This window comes from Panthera uncia, chromosome A2 (assembly GCF_023721935.1).
Source record: "Panthera uncia isolate 11264 chromosome A2, Puncia_PCG_1.0, whole genome shotgun sequence".
In the NCBI taxonomy this organism is placed as follows: domain Eukaryota; kingdom Metazoa; phylum Chordata; class Mammalia; order Carnivora; family Felidae; genus Panthera; species Panthera uncia.
The window spans coordinates 141,183,084-141,203,969 of NC_064816.1; the positions used below are offsets into that span (position 1 = coordinate 141,183,084).

Consider the following 20,886-nt stretch of genomic DNA (forward strand, 5'->3'; position numbering starts at 1 on the left):
GGTGTAAATCTAACAAAACCTGCACAGGACCCTTATGCTGAAAACTACAGTATTGATGAAAGAAACCAAAGAAGATCTAAATAAATGGAGAGACATATAGTAGTCTCCCTTTATCCTCAGGGGATATGTTCCAAGACCCCTTCCCTCAGTGGACACCAGGAACCATATATAGGTACTGAACCCTATATATACACTATGTTTTTCTATACATACATACCTATTATAAAGTTTAATTTATAAATTAGGCACAGTAAGAAGTTAACAACAATAACTAATAATAAAAGAGAACGATTATAATACATACTATGATAGAAGTTATGTGAAAATGGTCTCTCTCTGTTTCTCAAAATATCTTATATCCTTGGGCGCCTGGGTGGCTCAGTCGGTTACGTGCCCCACTTCGGCTCAGGTCACGATCTCAAGTTTGCGAGTTTGAGCCCCCCGTCGGGCTCTGCGCTGACAGCTCGGAGCCTGGAGCCTGCTTCATCTTCTGTGTCTCCCCATCTCTCTTCCTCTCCCCAACTTGTCCTCTCTCTCTCTCCCTTTCTCTCTCTCAAAAATAAAAGAAACAAAAAGAAATATCTTCTACCCTTCTTCTTGTGACGACGTGAGATAATACAATGCATGATGAGAAGAAGCGAGGTGAATGACACAGGGGCTGCGACGTGGCATGAAACTACTATTGACCTTCTGTGATACGTCAGGAAGAGGAACACCTGCTTCCGGACCGCGGATGACTCTGGGTAACCGACACGGTGGAAAATGAGATCTCAGAGAAGTGGGGGGACCACCGTCCCCTAGTAATGGGTTGGCAGACTCAACATAGCAAAGGTGTCCATTCATCCTAAATTGATATACAGGTTTAACGCAACTCCTATCAACGTCAGAGCAATGCTTTTTTGTACATGTAGATGAGATTATTCTAACACGTACCCGGGGAGACAAAGGAATTAGAATAGCTAAAATAATTTGTAAAGAAAAATAACGTGGGGGTAATCGGTCTAACCAATTTTAAGCATCAAATTTACCATAGGGCTACAGTAACCAAGACTGAGATACTGGCAGAGGGACAGACACATAGGTCAATGGCACAGAATAAAGAACCCCAAAATAGATCCGCGTAAATAGGCCAAGCTGGCTTCTGATAAAGGTGAACATACAATTCAATGGAGGAAAGGCAGCCTTTTAACAAATGGTGCTAGAGCAGCTGGACATCCATCCATAAGCAAAAAGTTAATCCTTATCTAAGTTGCACATCTTATGTAGAAATTACCTCAAGGTGCATCACGGACTTAACTATAAAACCTAAAACTATAAAACTTTTAGGAAAAAAGCACGATAGAAAAATCTCTGGGATCCGGTCTCGGTAAAGAGTTCTTCGATTTGACAGCAAAAGCAGGATGCAAAACAGGAGACACCGATAAACTGGACTTCGCCACAATTACAAACTTCTGCCCGTCAGAAGGCCCTGTAAGGAGAATGGAAAGGCAAACTACAGACTGGAAGAAAATATGTGCCATCCATCCAACAAAAGACCTGGTCGCTAGAATACACGAGGAATATTCAACACTCAAGTTAAAAAGCAAACAATCCACTCAGAACACAGGCAAAGGACATGAACAGATATTTCACCGAAGAAGACACACAGATGGCAAATGCAAATCAAAACCGCAATGAGACACCGCTGCTCGTCTATCAGAATGGCTAAAATTAAAAATGGCAACACCACCAAATGCGGGCGAGGATGTGGAGAAACTGGAGCATTCAGTCGTCGCTGGTAAGAATGTAAAACGGGGGGCGCCTGGGTGGCGCAGTCGGTTAAGCCTCCGACTTCAGCCAGGTCACGATCTCGCGGTCCGTGAGTTCGAGCCCCGCGTCGGGCTCTGGGCTGATGGCTCGGAGCCTGGAGCCTGTTTCCGATTCTGTGTCTCCTTCTCTCTCTGCCCCTCCCCCGTTCATGCTCTGTCTCTCTCTGTCCCAAAAATAAATAAAAAACATTGAAAAAAAAATTAAAAAAAAAAAAAAAAAAGAATGTAAAACGGGGTAGCTCTTCTGGAAAACGGTTTGGCAGTTTCTTAGAGACCTGCAAACGCAACTATCATCCGACCCAGGAGTTGCGCCTGTGGGCATTTATCCCAGAGAAACGAAGACTTAAATTCACCAAAAAAAATCAAGACATGGATGTTTATAGCACCCTTATTTGTAACAGTCAAAAAGCTGGAAACAGTCCAGATGTCCCTCAACAGATAAATGGTTAAACTGTGGCACATCCATACCAGGGAATACTACTCAGTAATAAAAAGGTATAAACCAATAAATGCAGCAACTTGAATGAATCTCCAGAGAATTATGCTGCGTGCAAAGCCAATTAAACAAAAAAAGTTCCATATTGTATGATTCCATATATATGGCATTTGTGAAATGACAAAAACTATAGAAATGGAGAACAGATCTGTGGTTATCAGGGGTTAAGGAGGGACTGAGGGTAGAAAGTGGGTGGCGATGTCTTTAAAAGGGCAACAAGAGGGACCCTCGTGGTGAAGGAAATGTTCGGTATCTAGACTTGTATGTATCAATGTCAGTATCAGGGTTGTGATACTGCAGGATAGTTTCCGTAAGATGTTACTATGGGAAACTGGGTTAAGGGTACATGGAATCTCTGTATTATTTCTTAAAATTCCATCTGAATCCATAATCGCTTCAAAATAAAAGGTTTAATTAGCAAAAACACTAGTTTAAAAACCCGACGATATGAAAGGACACAGGCAATTACTATGTATTATAAAAAGCAGACTTGAGTCTCTCAGTTTCAAAAAAAATTGAAATTACTATCAGGTACTACTATTAGGTCAAATTTTGCTTATGACTTGGGGAGTTGAAGGGAAAGAAATGGGTTTTCATTTCTGTCCATTTCCAGGAGAAAAAAAACGCGAAGATACAGACAAATCTGTGTATCTGAGGTAAACCTCAGGTCTTAACACTTTTAATTTTAAGAAGGGTCCAAAAGAAATGCATTCTTTTATAGCTGTCTTTGAAATATTGTTTGGACTCCTCAGAAAAAATATGGCGTCCTTCACAGAATAGCTTATTCCAGAAGGGTGGGTCACAGCTGCAGTTAAAGGGGAGACAGGAAGACACGGAGGAGTTGAAGGCATTCGTGGTAGAAGGAATGAGGCCGGGGGGGGGAGGTGGGACAGCCGGCCTAAGGGACAGCGGCCAGGACTTCACACCAGATCCCCTGGTGTGCCATCGACTTCCTCACCCTGCATTCCAATCCTAGTTCTGTCTCCTGTATTGAACATCAAGCAAATCACATCATCTCCGTGCCTCAATTTCAAGCAAATCACATCATCTCTGTGCCTCAATTTCCTCCTCCTCAAAAATGGAGCTAAAAGTTTCTACCTCCTGTCAAACAGGATATTTGCAAGGATAAGTATCTGTACAGCCTGGAAATGTTTGAAAGAAAGGTCCCAAGGAATAGTATCTGCAAATGTGGTTCATTTAGAACATTCAACTGAAAGTCTATTTTATATGGGGAAACCTGCATAATGGAAGACAGTAATTTTGAAGGAGACTGGTGAAAGGGAAAGACAAAATGAATGAGCTTTAAACCCAGTCGGTAGCTCATCCGTATTTCCTCAGTTGTCCTCAGGTTACTGATGGCAAATTCAGCACTGCCCAAGCCATGTGGTGCCCCAATCCACCAGCAAAACCATCTTACTAGAACGGATTGTCCATAGCAGACGTTAAAGGATTGGAAAACGAAACAATTAAGAAACCAAAATCTCACAAGACTGCAAATCCACTAGGGACCTAAGCAGTGGTCTGCATCGTGGCACTGAAAAATGTTAAGAGCATGGAAATAAGCAGTGATGCGACTCTTCATTTCGTTTTACCTGAAGCACTAATTGAATTTTGCCCGGTATTCTAGTGACTCACTCAAGTCTGTCTGCCTGCACTTGAATCTAAGCTCTCTGATTGCAAAAGTCACAAGTCGCACTCATCTATGTCCCACAGTCCATAACTTTGCGTGTGGTCGGCGCTCAGCGACTACTGAATTGAACACATGCTCACAAATATTATCTCCCACTCCTAGCTTGAAGGAATATACTTAAGTTGTTCCAAAGCAGAGGCCGACCCCCTGGTATTTAGCTTCAGCCTTGTTAACTTATCGAACAACGTTCTTTATCAGTTTCTCAATTTATCATAAGCTAAGGTCTGTAAGTGGAAATTTTTACTGATGATCTGGGGGGGGGGGGGGGGGAAGGTTTTAAAGAGAAATTCTGAGCCCAGAAGGACATGGGGCAGGACAATGAGAAACTTTGCGCTTTGACTGATATCGGGCGTAACAGCCTGCTTCTTATCAATAATTATCGGATTTTTAAAAAAAGTTTTAATTTTCTAGTATTTACTCACCAGTATCCAGTCTTGACTTGATATGCTGATACCTTGGGTTTTGTGGTATTCTTTTGGTTAGATACTAAAAAATAAGAAAATTCACAAATTAATCAGGTTAGTGTAAAAATAAGGGTGACAAAGGTGGGAAAGAGTCAGATACTTAAAAAACAGAACAGGTGATAAAATTTCATCAAATTTAATGATTTTTTAAACATTTATTTATTTATTTTGAGAGAGAGAGAAACAGGAGGGGCAGAGAGAGAGAGAGAGAGAGAGAGAGAGAGAGAGAATCCCAAGTAGAGTCCGCACCGTCAGCCCAGAGCCCAATGTGGGGCTCCAACTCATGAACTGTGAGATTGTGACCTAAGCCGAACCAAGAGTCGGATGCTTAACCGACTGAGCCACCCAGGCACCCCAAATTTTATCAAATTTAAAGAAGGAAAGAGCCCTAGAGGTCCAACTGTCCATTCAATCTAGGACTCTTCGCCACAGCATTTCCATAGGTGAGAATGGTTATCTTGTTTCCGTCAAAATATTTTCATTTTTTGTCAAAATAATCTCATGGCACTATATAATTAGGAAGAAAAAAAAAAAAAAACCTCATAAAAATTATTTCTGACATTGAGCCCAAACTAGTCTCCCTTTAGTTCCATCCAGTCCACTGTCACAACCCTGAACGAGACACCCTCCACCCCCGCCTCAAGAGATCTGTTCAAATAACTAAAGGCAGCTCTCTGGTCCTTCTTTTTTAGTTTTACTCTTGGTATGATGAGGCCATCTCCTCTGGACACCCTTTAGATTTTTCTCCACATCTCCCCTAAAAAGTAGCTTTTGGACCCAGACCTGAGCACGGCGCCCAGATGCTACTAGGCCGGGACCCTGTTTGGCAGTCCTCCCCTGCTGCTTGCCTGGAGTCTGACGCTCCACCGGTGGCATTGCGATGGCATCTGCTCTCGGGGCCACTGAGGCTCATCATGGGCCCAGGGTAAGTTTGTGGTCAACAGAGAATGCCTAGGTCAGGTCTCCCTTGTCCTGTACTCTGGGAGGGACCTCTAAATCCAAGCACAAGACCTTTACCCATATTAAGTTTCACTGGCATTTGCGAGAGCCATCTAAGTGAGGGAAGGCTAGTGAATCGACATTTCAAGATCTAGATTTCTTGGGACGCCTGGGTGGCTCGGTAGGTAAAGCATCCGACTCTTGGTTTCGCTCAGGTCATGATCTCACAGATTGTGGGTTCGGGCCCCACATCAGGCTCTGTGCTGACAGCATGGAGCCTGCTTGGGATTCTCTCCCTCTCCCTCTCTCTGCACCTCCCCTGCTCGCTTGCTCGCTCTCTCTCAAAATAAATAAATAGACATAAAAAAAAAAAAAGATCTAGCTTTCTCGCTCAGGCTTTTTTCTGGTCTACAAGTATGAAAATCGTTATGTTCAGTCACAGGTAGCTGTGGAATATGAAATTAAAACTGTTTAATACGTTTCTGGCTTCATCTTCTGCCACTCTCACACCTGACTCTATGTTAGTGTTGCCCGAGCGTTCCCTTAATGTGCTGCACTCCCTCAGATCCTCAGGCTTAGCAAATGTCTGCCTAGAATGCCTTTCCTCGACTTGTCCTTGGGCAAAACCTTACTTCCTCTGTAAGGTGTCCAAGGGGGAATTGGGCATTTCCTCTCCCAGGCTCCCAGAGTACCCTGTACCATTGTTCACACCCCACCCTTCTCTATATGCTCTTGGAGGCAGGGACAAAGACATACTCATATCCGTGTACACCCAGGACCTAGTACGTGGTAGGCACATTTATTGAGGTGCAGTCAACAAATGAATATCTAGAATGCAAAGTATATTACAGTAACTACCTGGTTCCTTGGAAGGGAACACCAAACTTTATTATTATTTCTTGAGATTATTTTTATGTATTTATTTTTTTTAAGTAATCTCTACACCCAGTGTGGGGCTTGAACTCATGATCCCAAGATTAAGAGTTGTGTGCTTTACCGACCAAAGAAAAAAAAAATCAGGTGGAGAACTAAAATTTAAAACACCCATCATATGCTCTTGAAAACACAGTTAACTACAGCATGTCCTGTTGGCCAGAGTTTTGGACTTCAGAGACTAGGAAGAATTTCTAAGAACTGGGGGCACCCACAGAGAATTATCAACTTCTAATTTTGCCAAGAATGGTCTTTTATTGTTATTAAAAAAAACTCATGACATTGTCTCTGGTTTTCATTTCACTCTAGGAAAGTAAAACCTTTGTCCTGAATGCTTAGCATTGGGCCTCAGAAGTGTGTGTGGAACCCCAAAGCTTTTTCATCCTTAGAGAAAGCCTGGAGAGCCCCCGTTTCCATCTGACCAGTAATCTACTGTCTTTAAGACAAACTGACTCTAACACCAATTCCAACTCTGGAATTCCTAGATGAAGACGGAGAAGATTCTTAAGCGAGAGAAGGGAAATATTTAAAGACTAAAAGGGGGAACTTTAGGGCAAGATATCCCAGAAGAAGACAATATCATAGCAAAACAAAACGAAACATCAAAAAAAAAACAAAAACAAAAACAAAAACAAAACAAAAAACCCCAAAACCAGGGAAAACATGTGTCTGGTAAATTGAGTCAAGAAAAGCTAATAGTAGAATTCAGTTATCTTAGGCTAAGGGATTTTGTTTTCATTTTTTTCTGTACTCTGTATTTTTATAATTTCTATATGCTACCTCCTGTTTTTACTTTTGTTTTGTTTTGTTTTCTGCTAGTTTCCTAGCAAAGTGTCTTTTGAAAAACTCCAGGCTAGTCTCTGCTGAACCAAGGGGATTTGTCCATACCTAAGCCAACATAGCTAAGAAGTGAGGGTGTCTCTGGGGACCAGGTGTGGTGGCAGCAGAATGATGGGGGGGGGGAGTGTGGACAGCTGCAGTCGCTGGGCCCCTCCCGCCCCCGGTTTTCCCTTACATAGACTAATGAGAAATCCATATGCTGCAGTAGAAAAATGTAGTGTCTCTTTTCCATTTTGGTCCAACTTCTCGTTCCTGGCTTTCGAGTGCCAACCACAACGCAAAACTCTAAGGAGACCATCACAGACTTTATGGAACTTTCATACTTTTTTCCTTAAAATTCTTGTTTTGGGGGTGACTGTTTCTTGACCTACTGACCAACTGGCTTTTTTTTTTTTTTTCAATTATATAAACAGGATGGAATGATGGAAAATGAAAGAGCTGAGAAAAGTTCTTTCAAGAAGGACTATTCATTCATTCATTCATTCATTCATTCATTCAACAAAGACTTATTGAGCACCAATCCTTCAGCAGACATTTACTGGGTGTCTACTAGGAGTGAGCCGCCATGCTAAGCACACAGAGCCCTCCAGCTCTCAGTGGTGCTGGGAAGAAAGACAAGTGAACAAAGACAAGTGACCAAAAGAGTCAAGAACTGTGTCCTGAGCCATGACTTCCAGGCTGAAATCTGAGGGCTAAGAAAATGAGTCAAGCTAAAGGAGTGGTAGGTGGAAGGTCGGGTTTCTGGTAGACCTGGAGCATAGGGGGCAACATGGGGTCAGATGAGACTGAAGAAGCGGGTGGGGGGGGGGTGGCGTTCATAAAGGGCCTTGTATCCACCCATGCTAAGGAACCTGGATTTTTTTCCCTGTAGATGACTATCCTTAAATGGGCAATTTTGCTGCCCCCCTGCTCCCGGGGACAACAGTCAATGTCTGAACACCTTTTAGGTGGGTGGTGGCTGTGGTGGGGAGGCTACCGGTATCCAGTGGGTAGAAGCCAGAGATGCTGCGAGACACCCTACAATGACAGTCCCCCACAGCAAAGAATTAGCTGGCCCAAAATGTCAATAGTGCTAAAGTTGAGAAACCTTAGTGTAGACAATTGGGGAGTTACTGAAGAAAGTAAGAAGAAGTGATGGGATTATGTTTCCATTTTAGAAAGCTCATTCTGGCAGCATTCTGGAGAGCTAATGGGATCATAGTCAAGGATGGGGGCACAAAGATCAATTAAGAGGTAGGTGTGCTAAGAAGATCTATGATGCTAAGAAAGTGGCAGTAGAGATGAGGAAGAGGAGACAGCCTCAAGATGTAAAATCAGTAAGATTGAAAACTGACTGGTATAAGAGGGTGAGGACAGTGTTACCATCCTCCAAAAAAGGGAATTAAGGAGGAAGCACACATTGAAAAACATGAGGTTTCTCATGTTGAGGCATGTTCAGTGTGACATAATCTGTGGGTTATCCAAGACGGAAATGGTGAGCTGGCTATTTGGGTCTGGAGATCAGGAGATCTGGGGTTGCAGAAAGAAGGTTTGGTGATTGTCAGCATAAAGGCAGCAGGGGAAGCCATAGGAATGGACAAAATCACCATCAGGGACCGTTTGAGATGAAACAGCCCAGCACTTAAGGTCTGGTAGAGAAAAGCACCATGTTTGAGACTCACGAGAGGCCAGAAGAAAGTGGGTCATGAAAATTAAAGAAGAGTTTCAGGAAGAAGGGAGTGGTCAACAGTGATCAATGCTGTCAAGTCCGAGAACAAGAGGTCAAACATGAACAAGTGAGCAAGAATGAAGGCCAAGTAAGAGAATAACAAAGTAAATTTGGATTGAACAAACCAGAATGTTGTTGACGGCCCTGGTGGAAGAGGTTACAGTAAATTGACAGAAGCAGAAGCAAAACAGCAGGTTGTATGAGATGGGGAGGGAGGAAAACACAGGATAGTAGCCAGATGGCCTTTTTTTTCCCCCTTGAGAGTTGCTAAGGGATAAGTTTTTCTTGTTGATTTGTTTTGTTTTGGAAGAAAGGAGAGATTTGAGGATGTTTAGAGGCTAGATAATAGAAGTTGGAAATGGAGCAAGAAGGTATGGAAATGAGGGAGTGGCAGAGGATGAGGCCCGGAGCCCAGGCAGAAGGCTCAGCTCTGGATACTGGCTATGTATTCAAGATAAAGATACCAGATAGGCGATCACAATGAAGTTCCTCGGGAGGAGGGAGGAAGCTAAGGAAGTTCATGTTTGTGATATGATCAGGGGCTCTTGGAGAGCAATCAAAAATGTCAAAGACTCTTTGAGGGCTTACATCTCTAGAAAGGACCAAAGATAATGTCCTCCCCGTGTGGCCATGCCTCCCCAGCTACTTCACTTCCACTCTTTCAAGACCCAGCACAAACATGTCTTCCAAGAAGACTCCTCTGAAGGTCCCAGTCAGATGGACATCTATTCCCTACCTGGACTGTCACGGCTCTTTGTACTAATCATGATTACTCCTTGCTTCCGGCACTTGGGACATGGCTCTACCTTCCAGATCTCTGCACCTGCTGTGAGGCCTTGCACCAGCAAGAGCAGTCAGGACTGCCTAATGGATGGAGATGGTTCTCACACCTGAGCAACACACAGCATGCGTGTCAGCACCACACGACGGCCCTGGGAGTCTGAGGCAAAGGGAGCACTCACACATGGCTGGGGGATGTGGGAGACTTTGCAGGAGAAATGGCACTGGAGCTGTGTCTCAAGGGTTGAACTTCTATGGATACGATGAGAGAGGAAACAGGTGGAAAAAGCATTCTGAGTGGAGGCAATTCTAATAGCAAAGCCACTTTAAAAGCAAGTGTAAAGAAGAGCATGTTTTCGATTTGCGAAAGAAGGTACAACAACCGTAATGAAGGCAGCCGATGCTAACATTTATTGAACACTTAACCATGTTGTCAGGCACTCGACTAAGCATTTTACCTACATTATCTCATTTAATCCTCACAACAGCCTGTGAAGTAGATACCAGCATTATCTTCATCATACATAGTAGGAAAACGGGCACAAAGTGGAGTGACCTCTCGAGGTTACTCAGCGGGTGAGAAGGATGGAACCTGGATCGAAACTGGGTCGTCTGGCTCCAGAGTCTCCACTCTTCCACACTCATTCCAGGGTTCTGAAAATCAGATCCTCTGATGGATTTTTGATAGTCCATGAGTCCTGTGAAACTACGCAAAATTTTGTGTGTGTGTGCATTTTTATGGGGAAGGGGGTCCTTGTTTTCACCAAATTTGCAAAGAGATTTGTGACCTAAAAAGGGTTAAGAACCAGGGGTATATGAAATCCTGTGCTGTCTGGTGGGACCATGGATAGACAGGCTCCAAGTAGAGAACCCTGAATGTAGACGAAGGGCCTGGAGTAGGCCCTGAAGACAATGGAAGGTACCAAAAATACTGAGCTGTGAGCCACATAATTGCAAGAGTATTTTGGCAGATTACTAACACACAGTTTATGAATCCATGGATGTTGGAGAGGAAGGGAGAAGTATGAGAATCAACAATGGGATTTTTCTGAAGGAAAATCACTAGAAAACGAGTGACATTGTCCGAATCTCAAATCATTCAAACACGAATGAGCTTTTCTGACTTCCCACCTCTCTCAAAATGGAACTCACAAGGTTGGTTGTATTTCAATGGCAACGTATGTAGTAAGATTTCCCTTTAAAGGATTTTTAAAAATACCATTATACATTTTGTTCAGAATTTCCCTATTTATCTCCTTTGTATAGACAGGAGGTCCATCAAATGAAGGAAATGAATTCCATCTTGAAAAGAGCCTCATTTAAGGCAATCTCGCACTTAACATAGGTCTTTTAAAGAACTTTTTTTTTTTAATGGGAGTTTGGATCTGGCCCAATTCTACTGATCTCAAACACTAACCTGGACCCTGTATGCACATGCAGCAGCCCCTACTTTGCCAGCAGCTACTACCTATGGCTGATTGTACTTCTCAAGATGTTTGCAACAGAATTTCGCATCTCACTTACACTGTGATGTTGAGACTCCTCCCATGGTGGGGTGGGGCCAAAGTCTCCATCCCCAGCCCCACTGGAATCTGGATGGGCTAGTGAGTGTGATGGAAGTGCTGCCTTATGACTTCTGAGGCTCGATCCTAAAAGGCAATACAGCTTCCACCTACCTGTCCTGGGACATCTGTTCTTGGAATCCAGCTACCATGTTGTGAGAAAGGCCAAGCCACACGGAAAAGGCCATGTGTAGGTAGTATGGCTGACAGCCCCAACTGAGGGCCTAGCCAACAGACTGTAATCAATGGCCTTGAAGAAGCCTTCAAGTTAGCTCTAGCCCTAGCTTCTGTCTGCCTGAAAAACCACAAGAGATCCCAAATGAGAAGTGCCTAGTCGAGCCTGGTCAGCCTCCAGGACCATAAGAGATCATAATAAAATGACTATTATTTTAAGCCACTAAACATGGGGTGATTCATGAGGAATCAATCTATAATCGGAACATATATTCTGATATATAATTGGAACACCCTCCCCTCCCCCCTTCCTTTCTAGCTAAGCAACTTGGGTGGGGCGGGGGGGGGGACCCTTACATTGGGTATCTGCACTTTACTCCTCTATCTATTGCATTGCAACATGGCTACTGTCCCCACTATTCTACTATGGTTCCTATGGCAGCTGGCCAACATCAGAGATCCCCTGATTGCTGAAAAATGGCTCCTTTTCATTCTTTAACTCACTTGACCTTTCTGTACCATTTGACACTGCTATACAGCCCCACCTTCTTCAGTTTCCACTCCCTTGGCTTCAGTGATACCTCTCTCCCCTGATTCTCCAATGACACATAGATCATTTCTGTCAGTCAGTCATTGAAGCACCATGTTCGCCAGGATTCCATCTTCTCAATCTATAGCTTCTCTGTGGGCCAAACACTTAGGTTGAATTCCATTTGTATGCTTCTGATATCCAAATAGGGAACTGTAGCCTGACTTCTCCTCCCAGCTCAGCCATATATTCATGTACTCATTCAACAAATGTTTATTTGCATGCCAGGCAGTGCGACGATGCATACAAGTTTATGTTCTTGTAAGTATGCCAGAAGTAAACAAATAAATAATTACAGATTACAAATAAAATAATTACAGATCATGATCTACTGGATGCAGATAGCATATTGAACACAGGCCTTTAATTTCACTTCCTTCCCAAACCTCAATTTTGTCTTCTATTTTAAGGACATAAAGCTCAAAAAACCAGAGAGAGTGGGAGAAGGTACAGCAATAGATTTTTGAAGTCTAGAAAGCAGATCAACAAAGGAAAATGACTTGACTGATTCAAGAAAATCAAAGGGAAGGCCAAGAACAATTCTTAAAAGGCTTAGGAAGTGACAGCTCCAGGCACCTCCAGAAGTGGGGAGTAAAAGGAGGGGCTGAAATAAGGAAGATTATTTGAAGGCTGATTGAAAAACAACTGGATCTCCAAATCCCTATCCCCTGTGTGCCCCTGAGTGACCTCTCCTCCTCCACCATGGCAGATCTCTATAGATTTATTCCCTGAAAAGAGTTTCTGGACTGGGAGGTATCCAGACAGAGAAAGGCAGAGATATCATTACTGAAAATAGGGGCATTAAGTGAATGATGCATACTAATGTTGAAATTTAGCTCCTAGCTCTAATTCCTCCAGGAATTCAGTTAGGCTTTTATTTTCAGGAGACTGGAGGAATTCTCTGAGCAAAATAACCAGCCTAAGAGGAAAGAGCTGAACCTACAGATTTGGGAGGATAGTTCCCCAAATCATGGCCCAGTGAGATCTTCCTGTAGTTAGGCTCACCATCAGCAAGTCCCTCTCAAATATACAGATTCAAATCACCTGTTTAAGTTTCCTTCTCAAAACATAAATTAATAATTTAGGATTATTTATTAAATTATGTATTAAATTAAAGAAGCCTGAGAACATGGCTATGAAGTGAATTGTGTCTCCCCCCCCACCCCCAAATTCATCGCAATGTTCTCAGGCTTCTTTTAATTCTAAATTATTAATTTATGTTTGGGGGTTATATTGAAGCCCTAATCCCCAATGTAACTGTATTTGGAGGCGGGGCCTTTTGGAGGTAATTAAGGTTAAATGAGGTCATAAGGGTGGGGCACAAGTGTAATAGGATTAGTGTCCTTATAAACAAAGACACCAAAAGAGCTCTCTCCCCTCTGCACAGGGCACACAGAAAGAAATCTAGTGAACACAGTGAGAAGGCAGTCATCTACAAGGCAAGAAAGACCTCTCACCAGAAACTAAACTGGCCAGCACCTTGATCCTGAACTTCCCAGCACTCCAAAACTGCCAGAAATAAATTTCTGTTGTTTAAGCAACCCAGTCTGTGACATTTTGTTATGGTGGCCTGAGTTGACTAGTACAAACATCTCCAACAAACCAAAAAGAAAAATTGCAATAGGGAGGAAATACACTATGCAGGGAAAAAAAATAGTTCAAAAAACTATCATTAGAGAAATGAAAACATATATCCACACAAAAACTTGTACATGAATATTCATAGTAACATCATTCATAATAGCTCCAAAGTAAAAACAACCCAAATGTCTATCAAAAAGAATAAAAGGAGTATGTCTACGCAAAGACTATTATCCAGTAATAAAAAGGAATGAAGTACTAATACATGATATAACATGGACGAACCTTTAAAACATTATGCTAAGTGAAAGAAACCAGTCACAAAAGACATTTTGCATGACTCCATTTATATGAAATGTAGACAATAGGCAGATCTACACGGAGTAGATTAGTGATTGTCAAGACTGGATGGGGAAGACAATGGGAAAATTGGGGAGTGATAGTTAAAGGTTACAGGATTTCTTTTTGGTGAAATGAAAATGTTCTGATCAATGATGATTGCACAACTCTGTGAATATATTAAAACCACTGAATTGTATACTTTAAATAGGTGAATTATATATATCTCATAATGCTGTTACTAAAAAATTAAAACTTGACAAATTAAAAAAATTTTAAAAACTTTAGCTCTACAACCATACCAAGTACTCACGTAAGCGTTAAAAGAAAATAATTAAGTTGGGCTGTATTTGTCTGACATGGAAAGATCCCCAAGACTTATTGTTAAGTGCAAAAAGCAAGTCAAAAAGCCATATATCAAATGTTACAACATTTGGGTAAAACAAAACCACAAAATAAAATCCTCTCTCTTTACACACACAAGTGTGTGCACACACACACAGACACAAATCCAGAGCAAAAGTTTTGGCAAAGATAACTGGAAAAAAATTATAAATAGTGATGTAGGAAAATTTTCCTACATATTTACAAAAATAAAGGCAGATAGAAACTCCAGGAAAAACAAAAAGTGGTAAGAAAGAAAATGTAACCGTAATGATTACTGCTTTGGCAATAATCAACATTTACACAGTAACTAAAAAAACAAACACACAAACAAAACAACAGTAAAAAAAAAAAATCCAATTAGAAATCAGGCAAAAAAGAGACTGTTAAAAACTGAGAACAAACTGAGGGTTGATGGGGGGGTGGGAGGGAGGGGAGGGTGGGTGATGGGTATTGAGGAGGGCACCTTTTGGGATGAGCACTGGGTGTTGTATGGAAACCAATTTGACAGTAAATTTCATATATTAAAAAATAAATAAATAAATAAATAAACAAACATTAAACAAACAAAAAAAAAGAAATCAGGCAAAAGACAAAAACAGATATTTTGTTGAAGAAGACATATAAATGGGAAATAAGCACGTGAGAAAAATGTAAGATGTTCAACCTCAGTATCCATTGGGGAAATGCAAATTGAGACCACTATGAGATGTCACAGTGCACCTATTAAAACAACTAAAATAAAAAATATCGACAATACCAGATGTTGCCAAGAATGTGCAAAAACTGAATACATCATACACTGGTGAGGAGAATGTAAAATGGTACAGTCACTCTGGAACATAGTTTCTAAAAAACTCACATATGCTCACATACAACCCAGCAACTACACTCCCAGGCCTCTATCCCAGAGAAATGAAAATGAACATCCATACAAACAGCTGTACCCAAAAGTTCGTCTCTTTATTTGTAATAGCCTCAAACTGAAAACAAGCAAAATATCCTATAATAAGTGAATGGGTAAACAAACTGTTATACACCCATGCCCCAGAATCCTAACCAGCAACAAAAAGGAACAAACTATTGCCATAAGCAACAACTTGGATGTGTCTCAAGGACATTAGTCTGAGTGAAAAAAAGCCAATCTCAAAAGGTCACATATCGTGTGATCCCACTTATGTAACATTCTCAAATAACAAAATTACAGAAATGGAGAACACATTCGTGATTGCCAGCGGTTAGGATGAGGAGGAGGAAAGTGGATGGGACTAGGAAGGGATAGAACGAGGGAGATACCTGTGGTGATAGAATAGTTCTGTATTTTGATTACAAATATAAACCTGTGCAAATCTTGATTAAATCTACACGAGTGAAAAAACAGCCTAGCCTAGAACTATACATGTATTATATAACTGTCAATTTTATGGCTTTGATATTATACTATACTTACATAAAATATAATCAGTGGGGCAAAGTGGGTAAAATACATGGGACTGTACTGTTTTTGCAACTTCCTGTGAACCTATAGTTATTTCAAAATGAAAAGGTTTTTTTTTTTCAGATTTTATTACTTTTTTTTTTTTTAGTGTTTATTTTTGAGAGTGAGAGAGAGAGAGAGCACACGCACATGCATGAACGACCAGGGAGCAGGGGAGGGACAGAGAGATAGGGAGACAGAGGATCTAAAGCAGGCTCTGCACTGACAGCGAAGAGTCCAACACGGGGCTTGAACCCACAAACCGCGAGATCGTGACCTGAGCCAAAATCAAGAGTCGGATGCTAAACCAACTGAGCCACCCAGGCACCCCACAATAAAGTCTTTTATAAGGACGCATCAGGGTCCAAAACAGAGCTCTTAAGAATTAAAAACATGATGGCAGAAATTAAATAGAAGGATTACAAGATAACGTTAAATAAACAATCTCCAAAAGAGGAAAAAGACCAAGAAGTGGAAAACAGGAAATAAAACTTAAGCAAATTAGAGAATCAGTCTTACAGAAGCAACATGAGAATAATGAATTCAAGCAAGAGAATGGAGAAAGTGGAAAGAAGTCAACAACAAAATAATTCAACAAAATTTTACAGAATAGACATGAATTTCTGGTTCCCACCAAAATGAGTGAAAACAGACCCATAGCAAGGCATATCTTTGTGAGACATAACACTGGAAACACAGAGAAGATTCTACAAGCTTCCAGAAAGGAAAAATCAAGTCACATACAAAGGAACACGTGGCTTTGGACTTCTCCACAGCCAACACTGGATGCTAGAAGACCACAATGTAATGTTTTCAAAACGCTGATGGTCTCCCACCAAGAATTCTATACTCAACCAAACTTGCAGGCAGATAAATGTGACGGCAGAATAACAACATTTTCAGACATGCGTAACATTTTAGACAGAAATAAAAAATATTTATTCCGCATGCACTCTTCTTCAAGAAACTACTGGAAATTGTGCTCCACTGAAACAAGGAAATTGGACCTCTTCCTCTAGGACACAAATGTATGACCACACAGGGCATCCGTGCTTCTCTCCCCTACACTCCTCTAATCTCATCAAGGGTGTCAGCACCGATGGGTAGCCCCAGCTGGGAAACTAAGTCATCCATTCCACTCTCATTTCTCAAAGCTAATCATGAAGTCTTAACGACTTAATTCCCTAAATATTTTTCATTTCTGTCCCTAGTTCAATGGCCTTACTTTAAGTCTGTATCATAAATACCACCTACCTAATCTGCCTGTCTCCATTCCTGGCCTCCTCAAATCCTTTCTCCACAAAGCAGCTATAGCCATCGGCCTAAAATGCAAATCTGACCACATCGCTCAGTTACTTACAACTTCTCAAAGGTTTCTCAAATTCAGACCAGCAAGCAAGATAAATATGTGGCAAACTGCCGGTCTCCACACCTACCTCCCTGGCCTCCGTGGTAGAGATTACATTCGATCCTGGCATTCTCCTGCAGAGCCCAAACTTAGCCTCACAACTTTCTCAACCTAGCTCATAGATATCCACCGCGAAATGGAATGAATTGCGACTCCTGTTCCGTATAAAGGCCAAGTAACTTTAACGAGGCACAGGGGACCCTTCCAGAATTCACTCCTGCTTCTCTACAGGGAACTGTCCACTCCCCCCGTGTCACACCTCCTCATCTTTGCTTATGCTATTCTATCTGGGACGCTCCCTCACCTGGCTCATCACCTTGCCATTTCATACCACCTCCAGGACCTTCTCTCACTTCCTTGAGTCCAATCTTTCCTCTGCGCTCTTTTAACTTGTTCCCAAACCACACTGTACTCAAATTCTGTTTACAAGTCTCCCTCGTTAGGCTGCACTTACTAAAGGACAAATGCCTTGTCTTACTCTCTGTATTTCTAGCACCTACGGCGGTGTACGAGTCCCATAAACATTTGTTGAAATTAAATGCGCACAAATGCAGCAGGGTACTAGGGGTGAAACAGACAAGAAAGTAAAAGGTCCCAACGGGAAGAGGGTAAACTAACGTCATAGTTTGCTTCCTTTACACATGGCTTGATCTGCTTGTTCCTGCTCATCCTGTATCCCCAGAATCAGAAACGATGGCTCCTTTTGATTTTGCTCCTTTTAGGGTTCAGGGCGTTCATCTGCATGTTCGTTATATTGTGGAACTGCCACACCTAGACTGTAAGCCCTTTGAGGGAAGGGGCTGTGTCTTCGGGCACTTCGCTTCTCTGGGCGACAAATGGCGGGGTACAGCGAACGTTCGGGAGGGTGGTCTCTCACCACCTCATGCCGGACTTGGCTCGCAATCCCCCAGGCCCGCCCCGCCTCCCTCCGCTCTCCAGACCCCTCCTCACGGCGGCCGCCTCCCGCCTTCCGGCCGACGGAAGTCGCTAGCTGCTCTTCCCGGCCCACGTGGAGCCTTTTCCGGTGCGCCCGCCCCCTCCGGCTCTGCGATCGAGACCTGACCCTCACCTCGGGATTCCCAATGTGCCTCCGGACAGACATATCTGCTCCAACCGACCACGCCGGGATTCTAGCCTCGCCGGGAGCCTCTAACCCTAACTTCCTACCCCGACCACCTCTCTCGGCCGCCTCCTTACAACCTCTACTCCGATTGGCTTCCCTGCCCCAGCTAGCCAATGGAGGCTCTGTTTACTCTCTCTTTCCAGGGTCAAGGGGGAAGCGAGACGCCGCTCAATGGTTGCCAGGGGCAACGGGGGGACGCCGGCTGCAGAGGCCTTTTGTGCTCTGGGCAAGGCCCGGCAGGCTGCTGCCTGAGAGCGGGAAGAGGGGCGTGGGGGGAGGGGCAGGCTGGCGCCTGCGCGTGAGCGGCTATGCGGAGCCCGGGGGAGGGGGGGGGGGGGGGGGGGGCGGGCCCCAGAGCAGGAATTGGTTAAGGGGGCTTTGGGGGGAAACAAGGAGCTAATGTGCAAGCACAGACATGGCACGGGCACTCTCCCCTCCTAAGGCCATCTTAAGCAAACATCTGGGCTACTTCTACAATAGGGAAAAGATATGAGACAGGGCTGTTCCTCAGGAATTGGAGAATCTGTAGTTTCTTATTTTCAGTTTAGGTTAATGTGCAAATCATGCGAAATATCATGCGTCAATACAGTAATTATTGTTGCCTTAAAAGCGCTTTAGCTAGCTAGAGAATGGCAGCTTTAATTGCAAAGCGCGCACACCATTCTGTGATTCATCATTCGCTTAACAAATATTTAATAAGCACCTTATGAGAAAAGCTCCAGTAGGTTTTGTGGAGGATGGGAGGATGACTAAGAACCAATCCCGTTGTCATGGAAACCATTGTGACTCCTGCCATCAGCTGCCACCTGTTCTTATTCCAGATCTGAAAATTAAGTCCCAGCCACCTTTACAAAACAATCACACACACAGTTTGACTTTGGCTCCAAAATGTCCCACCAAATCCATCAAAATTACTATTTACTTTTACATGGGAGAACAACACAGTAACCCTTTGTCCTTTGGTCGAAGTTGTTTTTCCAGGAATGGAGAAAGGTTACTCTGAACTGCTCATGTTCACTGGCTGTCTCTGCTTGTGCATAATAGCATGCAGCTGAGCTCCTTCAGGGTCTGTGCAGACGACCCATTCAGCAACATGGCCTCACGTGCCCTTGTCCTCTCAGACACTTCAGCGTTGCACTCTCAAGGCCACACCTTAAACCGTGTAGTCACTTATGGCTGCTTGACCTCCAGGATCTTAAGCTGGCCACAGCTGTCTCTTGCCCCTTCCTGCCTCCTGAGTTTGTCTGAACTTTCCTAGCGTTCTCCAGTCTTTTAACCCCTCTAAAATCCCCAGTTTCTCACTTCTCCACTAGAATAAGGAAGAGTTTAGAGGCTGCAAAAAAAAAAAAAAAAAAAAAAGGGAAGGGGACAGTGGGGAGGATATCTTAGCATGCAGAGGCTTCTGGACACCTTGCTACTTAGAATGAATGTTTGCCAGTGCCGTGTGGAGGTGTGGTGATGATGGGGATTATGGGTAGGATAAAGAGAAGAAAGAAAAGAGAGTGATGGTAAGGAACGAAACTAAAAGGCGGTAAGAAAGAGAGGAAAAGAGTTTTAAAGGCCTTTGTAGGTCAAACGAACAGCTATTATATATGTGGGAAGTAATGAGTGCAAAGGATGGGAAGGCATCAAGGATAGCTATAATTTTTCCAACTTGGGGGACTGAACAGATGAGTGATAACGCATTAATCAAGTTAAAGAGCAGTGGAGGTCAGTAAATCAAAAGAACAGAACAGCCTTTTTGGAGTTGGAAGCTCACCTTCCGTTCTTCGGTGTTTGGGCTCACTTTTCTGGTCATCTTCCTTTTTTCCCAGAGGGTATGGGAATATCAGGTTTATTTGCCTCGGGACTCATTTTGGTTGTCCAATTTGGGCTGCCTTATTAAGCCTGCAGAGAGAGTGTAGAATGTGGGGTCTTGGGTCCAGCCATCAGAGATGCCGGTGTTTAGGGTGAGGGTTTAGGGTTTTGTAGCTAAAGAAGAATTTTTTTTAATGTTCTTCATTTTTTAAAGAGAGGTGAGAAAATGCAAGCCGGGGAGGAGCAGAGAGAGGGAGACAGGATCTGAAGCAGGCTGCAGGCTCCGTTCTGGCAGCACAGAGCCCAGCGCAGGGCTCAAGCTCATGAACTGCAAGATCATGACCTGAGCTGAAGTTGGACGCTTAACCAAGTAAGCCTCCCAGGCGCCCCTAGGATTTTGTAATTTAATACGTGTTTCCCCACTCCTACTCCTTGATTCTGGTGCAGAGTCCATGGGCCACACCATGAGAGGCTCCGCCGTGGAGGAACTTCTCATTTTGTCTCTGGAATCCTTAGAAAGCTTAAAACTATAAATCAAAAAGCGTTTAACACCATAAATTTCCTTTCAGGATGCCTTTTGGACACAGAGCAAAACTGCATCATAATTAAACAAGGTGCTTACTGCTAATATGAAAAATAGGTAAATGTCAAAACAAGATAATTCATAGAAGAAAAGCATTTAATAAACATATGAAGAAATATCCAACTAATAATGAAAGAAATGCAAAACTGTGCAGCTAGACCTCATTTTTCCACTAACAAATGGACAAAAGTGTTTGTTTTCTCTCTTTTGT

The 20,886-nt window shown here is 42.9% G+C and overlaps 1 protein-coding gene across 2 annotated transcripts in view; it reads right to left on the reverse strand.

Annotated features, from left to right (window-relative positions):
• The window catches only part of CEP41 (centrosomal protein 41), a 45,371-nt gene extending 26,898 nt beyond the window's left edge, over positions 1–18,473 (reverse strand). Inside the window, exons 1-2 of one of the 2 annotated variants that reach the window (XM_049643006.1) lie at positions 18,242–18,473; positions 4,417–4,480 (exon numbers count right to left, since the gene is read on the reverse strand). In XM_049643006.1, the coding sequence (XP_049498963.1) occupies positions 4,417–4,480; positions 18,242–18,274 (97 nt within the window). In that variant the 5' untranslated portion in view covers positions 18,275–18,473. The other variant, XM_049643005.1, reaches the window with a different exon arrangement.
• Positions 18,474–20,886: the final 2,413 nt, after the last annotated feature.